Source organism: Choristoneura fumiferana, chromosome 15 (genome assembly GCF_025370935.1).
Source record: "Choristoneura fumiferana chromosome 15, NRCan_CFum_1, whole genome shotgun sequence".
Classification (NCBI taxonomy): domain Eukaryota; kingdom Metazoa; phylum Arthropoda; class Insecta; order Lepidoptera; family Tortricidae; genus Choristoneura; species Choristoneura fumiferana.
Window position 1 is genome coordinate 2,992,287 of NC_133486.1, and position 6,600 is coordinate 2,998,886.

General features: G+C 36.5%; 1 protein-coding gene across 1 annotated transcript; it reads left to right on the forward strand.

Moving 5' to 3' along the window:
• The first annotated feature begins 2,535 nt into the window (after positions 1-2,535).
• LOC141435857 (uncharacterized) lies at positions 2,536-4,324 on the forward strand. The gene is made up of 3 exons (XM_074098681.1): positions 2,536-2,558; positions 3,009-3,071; positions 4,003-4,324. Exons 1-3 carry the CDS (start codon positions 2,545-2,547, stop codon positions 4,322-4,324), a joined length of 399 nt encoding a protein of 132 aa, XP_073954782.1. The 5' UTR covers positions 2,536-2,544.
• The last annotated feature ends 2,276 nt before the right edge of the window (positions 4,325-6,600 follow it).

Sequence of the window (6,600 nt, forward strand, 5' to 3'; positions counted from 1 at the left end):
AAGCTAGAGAACATCTTTTTACATTCTCCTAATCACAACAACCTGAAACCTGAGTAAGAGCTAGGTCGCACTACGGATAAACCGCTGAATATCGCTAGATGGCGTTAGTATTGTGAGGTTCGTTTGACGTTTTAGTCTTGCTTGCGATTGGCTCATTTAGTTATTTAATTAACCAATCACGAGCGCAACGCAAAATTTAAACGGACCTGACGATACTAACGCCGTCTAGCGATATTTCGCCTGTGGAAAAACCCTCATTGTTATGTTTTTGTTGTATATTTGTGTGCCGACAAATAGAACTCGCACATGGTTCGGTCAAGTTACTTGAAAACGAGCAAAAATTGATAAGCGCAGTAAATAATCGTACGTTAGTATTTATTTTGAATGCATTTATAAAAAATATACTATTATTTGTATAAAAAACAAAGTTTATTATTCTATTTATTTATTCAAACAATATTATTATTGAAAATACAAACTGAAATATAGATGCACAGAAAAATAAGACCATCACTGGGAATCGAACCCAGGTCCTCGGTAATCCGTACCGCGTGCTATACCGCTACACCACTGATGGTCAACGGTACCGACACGAATTTCCCTATGCACCTCATATCTCAGCTTGTGTTTCTTACTTAGTCACTTAAGCAGCGACGCTAGCGACATCTATGCCGTAAGCCCTCAAACTTTTTTCGGCGGTGAGCGGTTAGTTCCAAAGGAATGCCGAAAAAAGTTTGAGGGCTTACGGCATAGATGTCGCTAGCGTCGCTGCTTAAGTGACTAAGTAATGAAACACAAGCTGAGATATGAGGTGCATAGGGAAATTCGTGTCGGTACCGTTGACCATCAGTGGTGTAGCGGTATAGCACGCGGTACGGATTACCGAGGACCTGGGTTCGATTCCCAGTGATGGTCTTATTTTTCTGTTTTTTCTGTGCATCTATATTTCAGTTTGTATTTTCAATTTCGGTTTTACGGGATGACCGTAAAAGTAAAAATTTGGAATTGAAATAAAAAATACAAAAAGATTTCAAAAAACCAATCTTAATATTATTATTTGAAAAATAAATTTCTAAGACATGTCCGGATTTTTTGAAGAGCTCTTTTCGTTGCATTAAATTTTTTAAGCAATTTTGTCACTAGTAGAATTTTACGCTAGCTGTATTCAAAATCAGGAAGTACGCGCAGCATAAAGACAACTCTGATCTCTTACGGATAATAACCGGTAGATAAATTTGGTGATGCGAGTGTACACATTTAAATTCCATAGGGAAATCCAAGCTTATGCTTAATTAGGAGAAAGAGATGCAAGCGTATCGGCCACGTCGTTCAAGGTCATATTTTCTATCTTCAAGCCCTGTCCAAGATTGCACTATCCAGTGTCTATATAACGTCCTTGGGGATCTCGGTAAGAGTGGATAGTTGTAGTTTATTAAAATTTTGTTTCTGTGCTCATTATTGTTTGGTGGATTATAAACACACAACAAATTAACGTAATAGTATTTAGCAAGTGGTACGCATGAAGGTCCTGCTCTTCATTTTAAGTCAGACTTGTTGCTGTATGAGCCTAGTGCCCTTTGTCTTTCTCTTAAAGAAAGACACTGAAAAAATAAGTCGTTGAATAGAAAGCAAAACCTATGACCCAACCTAACCGACCATACGTAATATCTCTTAGTAGTCTGCAGTGTTGCCAGGTCCCTGTTTTTATAGGAGATCTCCTGGTTTTAGAGTGTTGCTCCTGTTCTACTGTATTTTTTAACAATCTCCTGGATTTTAGAAGTTCACTTGTAAAATTAACCATACAACTACAAAGTTCTTATAGTGAGTGCAAGACAGCCTTAAATTGGTTAAATCTATGCCACAGTTTCTAAATGAAACTAAGAGAGCTAATGAATTTATGGTCGTTTCAAGGTTTTTAGTGTAAGGCCTTTAATTTTATTGTAGTGTGTAACATCTGTGTCACTTTGAACCTTAGTAACAAAAACACTTTCTTTGCAGATGAGACATATAGGTAATAAAGAATTGTACCTAAAAGTAATTGATGCTTAGTCTTTAAGTAAGCCAATTAGTCTATTCTAGCTTCCATATTCAGAAACTTATATTGGTTACTTAAGTTAAATAGATATTTTATATGAGCTGTCGGTGATAGGATTTAAATACTTTTAAATCACTAAATTACTTTGAGTTATGCAGCTAGAGAAATTTGATTTATATAGCTTGTTACTTTAAATAAATTACCTAAATTTAACCAAGTTAATATTATATTTTTACTTTTAAGTAAATTTATGTAGTTGAAAAACTAATATTCATCCTTTGTTAATAATAAATCATAAATTAAATAACCTATGGAATATAATAAATAAAACATGCTTCCATTAATGGTTTACGAGGTAATTTTTTTCTCCTGTTTTTATTTCAAATCTCCTGTTTTTTACGACATATATCTCCTGTGTTTTTCAAATTGGACCTGGCAACACTGGTAGTCTGTGAACCGAACGTAATACGTAAACGAGTCGCTCGCAGCCGCGTGGCTTACGGAATAAAATGAGCTCAACAAGGTAATTATATCTATAATATCATGTTGTTATCGCAATAATACATTAATTTAGAATGTGTTCTTATGAAATATGTTATATTTTATAGCTGACTGATGATGGCATAAAAAGGTAAATAGGTACTATCGTAAGATGGTTTTCAAATAATATGCAACTAACCGTTTCGCACACGGAATGCTGTATGTGGTGTGGTGCTATTTTTGATCGATTGTGTTTTGTTTGTGATTTCGCACTTGCTACTAATTATTCCATTCGATATCGAACGACACTAACATGCTTACCAACAAACTAACCTAAAACTCTTGTGTTTGGGGATCGTCGATCAAGAAACTTGAATTTTAAGCTATTTTATGTGGTTTTTTTTCTGTACGGGTCTTGTATTTGTTTTGTTGACAAAATCTTGCTTAAATATTGGTATGCCTGCTATACTTGTGATATTATTATTATTATTAGATGCGGAGGACAGGAGCAGCACTGGCAGCGCTGGCTGCCAATGCTGTGCTGTTTCTGGCGAAAGTAAGTACCTATGGAATACCCAGTAATTTTTTTAGTGGTTACTTAGGTATACTTTATTCCCATGTTATTAATAATAAAAATAAAGAGAGATGGTATTATCAATGTCTGTTAGATATATAATTAATTATGTCTGTTATATTAAAAAATAAACAAATAAATATCATGGTAAGCTTTCAGACGACCAGATGGCCTAGTGGTCAGAGAACCTGACTATGAAGCTTGAGGTCCAGGGTTCAATTCCCGTGTCGGGGCAGATATTTGTATGAATAAAAAATGAATTTTCTCAGTTCTTGGGTGTTTAATATGTATTTAAGTATGTATCTATATCTATATACTTACATTGTATCTATATCTATATACTTATATTTATCCGTTGCTTAGTACCCTGGTCATTTGGTGTGAATTGTCCCGTGATATTTATTTATTATTTAAGCTTGACACCAATGCGGGTTTTCATGGAGCTAAAATATCGTTAGATGGCATTAGTATCAAGAGGTGCATTTGGCGTTTGCTTGTGATTGGCTCATTTAGCTTTATAACCAATCACAAGCAAACTTCAAACGGACCTTACAATACTAACAACATCTAGCAGTATTTTGCCTCTGTGAAAACCCTTATTGACCTAGCCTAGTCCAAAAGCAAGCATAGCTTGTGTTATGGGGTACACTAAGCAATGGATTAACATACTTAAGTATATACATAAATACATATGAAACACCCAAGACTCGAGAACAAACATTCACATTTTTCATTCAAATGTCTGCCCCGACTGGGGATTGAACCCAGGATTTCAAGCTTTATAGTCAGGTTCTCTAACCACTGGGCTATCCGGTCGTCATTTATCAGAGTGGTAATTATTCTACCATTAGGTAATATAAAAACTGACATTTGTTTTGTTTAGAGTTTAAGAGAACCCTTATATTGTTAACAGATCTAATGAAAATGAAGAGGAGGCCCATTTGCTGGACGAGCAGCAGCCGATCGTGCAGCAGCCGCGCGATCGGCTGCTGCTCCTCCAGCAAAGGGACGAGGAGCGCCGGCAGCTGCGCGAGACGCAGCTTGGGCTGTACCGCGCCCTCGGACTTGAAGAGCCGCCGCGCCGCCAGCTGAGCCTCGAAGAGGTGGAGGCGTCTCGAGCGCGGTGGGCGGCAGCAGCCGCGGGGGCGCGGCGTACTCGGTGTCTGCGGCTCGCGCAGTACCGCGCCGAAACAGGGAGCCTATACGCTATTAATCACTCTGCTTTAAACCAATGAATTATACAATCGATTTTTTAAATAAATATGTTTTATTTATCTAACAATAATGAAGAGGCCATAATAATGAATACGCATAATTGAACATTATCAATTATAACTTTAACTGTTATAAAACGAGATCGCATAATTTTATCAAGCGAGTGAATTACCTTGGTCAGGGCAAAACCGACTGTAAGGTTAGATTCAACGCTACGCTTCGCTCCCGCCTTAACCTTCGATGTTAGGTATTTTGTTATAATAGCCCAATAATAGATATTTTCACATAGTAGTTCACTTTTCTCAGATCTAATTATTGAGTAACTAAAACAATCTGGACAATCAAAATAATCATTCTACTTTTAGTAATATTTTTCACTTAGTGTAAAACTTTAAATATATATTGTGTTTGACAAATAAAAGTTAAAATTACCATTTTATGGTTATACTTTTAAATACTTATGCAAAGGTCATGCTAACTAAATTCGTGCCAACTTATCGTTATGCCAATCCACATTATGCGTATCTATTCAGTTATGTTATAGTATGAATCTTCCCAGGTGAACTTTTCGCTTCGAGCCCTCTTTCAAACAAAAGCTCTATTATCGCAAAGCCGCTAGCTACCGAGTTGGCACGTGCCACTACAACATTCATATTGAAAAACAAACTGTATCGTCATAGTATTAAGGTTCAAATTTAATGTCACTGATATTCTAGATATTACGTTTTGGTAGTGTAGGTAGGACGATAGACCACCCCATCGACTTTATAACCTGACCACCCCGAGGCAATACGGCACTCATATTTAGTTAAAAATGAAACTCGGTTATTTATGTTAAAGCGTTGTATATTTGTTATATTAACAAAATCTAAGGCAACGATGTAAATTCATACTAGTAGAATCTTCCCAGGTGAACTTTTCGCTTCGAGACCTTATCTTTCAAACAAAGGCCATTGTCTCTATTATCGCAATATAGACCTTTAAAAATTAAAAATAATTACTATAATTATAAGAAAAAAAATTGATTAAGTATATCTGATTTTTATGACACAATTTTATCTAGTAGTATAAATACTTATAACAGTTTATTTACCTACTTACACGGAAAAATTTTGATTATACCTATGTTACACATTTTATTCTTAAATTTACATCGTTGCCTTAGATTTTGTTATATAACAAATATACAACGCTTTATCATAAATAACCGTGTTTCATTTTTAACACCAAGTATAAAATAATATGAGTGCCGTATTGCCTCGGGGTGGTCTATCGTCCTACCTCCACTACCAAAACGTAATATCTAGAATATCAGTGACATTAAATTTGAACCTTAACACTATGACTATACCGTTTGTTTTTTAATATGAATGTTGTAGTGGCACGTGCCAACTCGGTAGCTAGCGGCTTTGCGATAATAGAGCCTTTGTTTGAAAGAGGGCTCGAAGCGAAAAGTTCACCTGGGAAGATTCATACTATATGCGAATTAATAATTATGCGAAATAACGTTATGCCAATTATTTTATGCGAATTAATATATGCCCCTGCAATAATGTGTGGTATTCACCAACATTTTCTCTCTTTATTTATATCGTGAACCCAATATCTTTTCCTTCCTTTTTATTTCTTTGTGCCATGATATTCATTTAAAAATAACAAAGCTAAATAGTCTTCAAATTCACTCTGAATCGGAAAACATTGTACATTAGTGCATCTGGAGAACTAACAACAGCGTCTGATGTGAATACACGTCGTACTTATATATGGGGCAAGTGTGCACACAGAGGCGTCTTTACCTATAGTGCGGGGTGTGCGTTACTCACGGGCGCAGCGGTGTTAAGGGCGCCGGCCGCGGCACTTTGTACCTATTCCATTTTGACCGCGCGCTTCATAGATGGCGCTAAAATAATAATTGCACACGGGCGCTACAATCTCTCCCACGTTGCATTGCATACCTAATTACCTACGTTGCGTACGTGGGATAAGTGTGTCCCTACCCTACCTAAAAGATTTCAATGAATATGAGTGAAAAATCGATCTGGCTAGGTCTCATTTCATTACCCAGGAAATTCCCCATTTTCTAAATTCACCCGATTCTCGGTACTATCACTTTCACGGATATGGCTTCGAGAGCTAACGCTATGCGCACACACTAGATACATTTTGTATAAGTATAGAACAAAAGAATCCGGCTGGTAGAAAGACAATTATCTTCCGAGAACTTATACCAGCGTCACTAACACCTGAGCTTTGGGGCTATAAAACCTCGTTCGTTATCGAACCTCTCGCTTGCTCT

What these genes read in the sequence shown, in the direction of transcription:
- LOC141435857 (XM_074098681.1), top strand. An exon ending in CTGTGCTGTTTCTGGCGAAA is followed by an intron (nt 3,072 to 4,002) that starts GTAAGTACCTAT and finishes TATTGTTAACAG; the next exon opens with ATCTAATGAAAATGAAGAGG.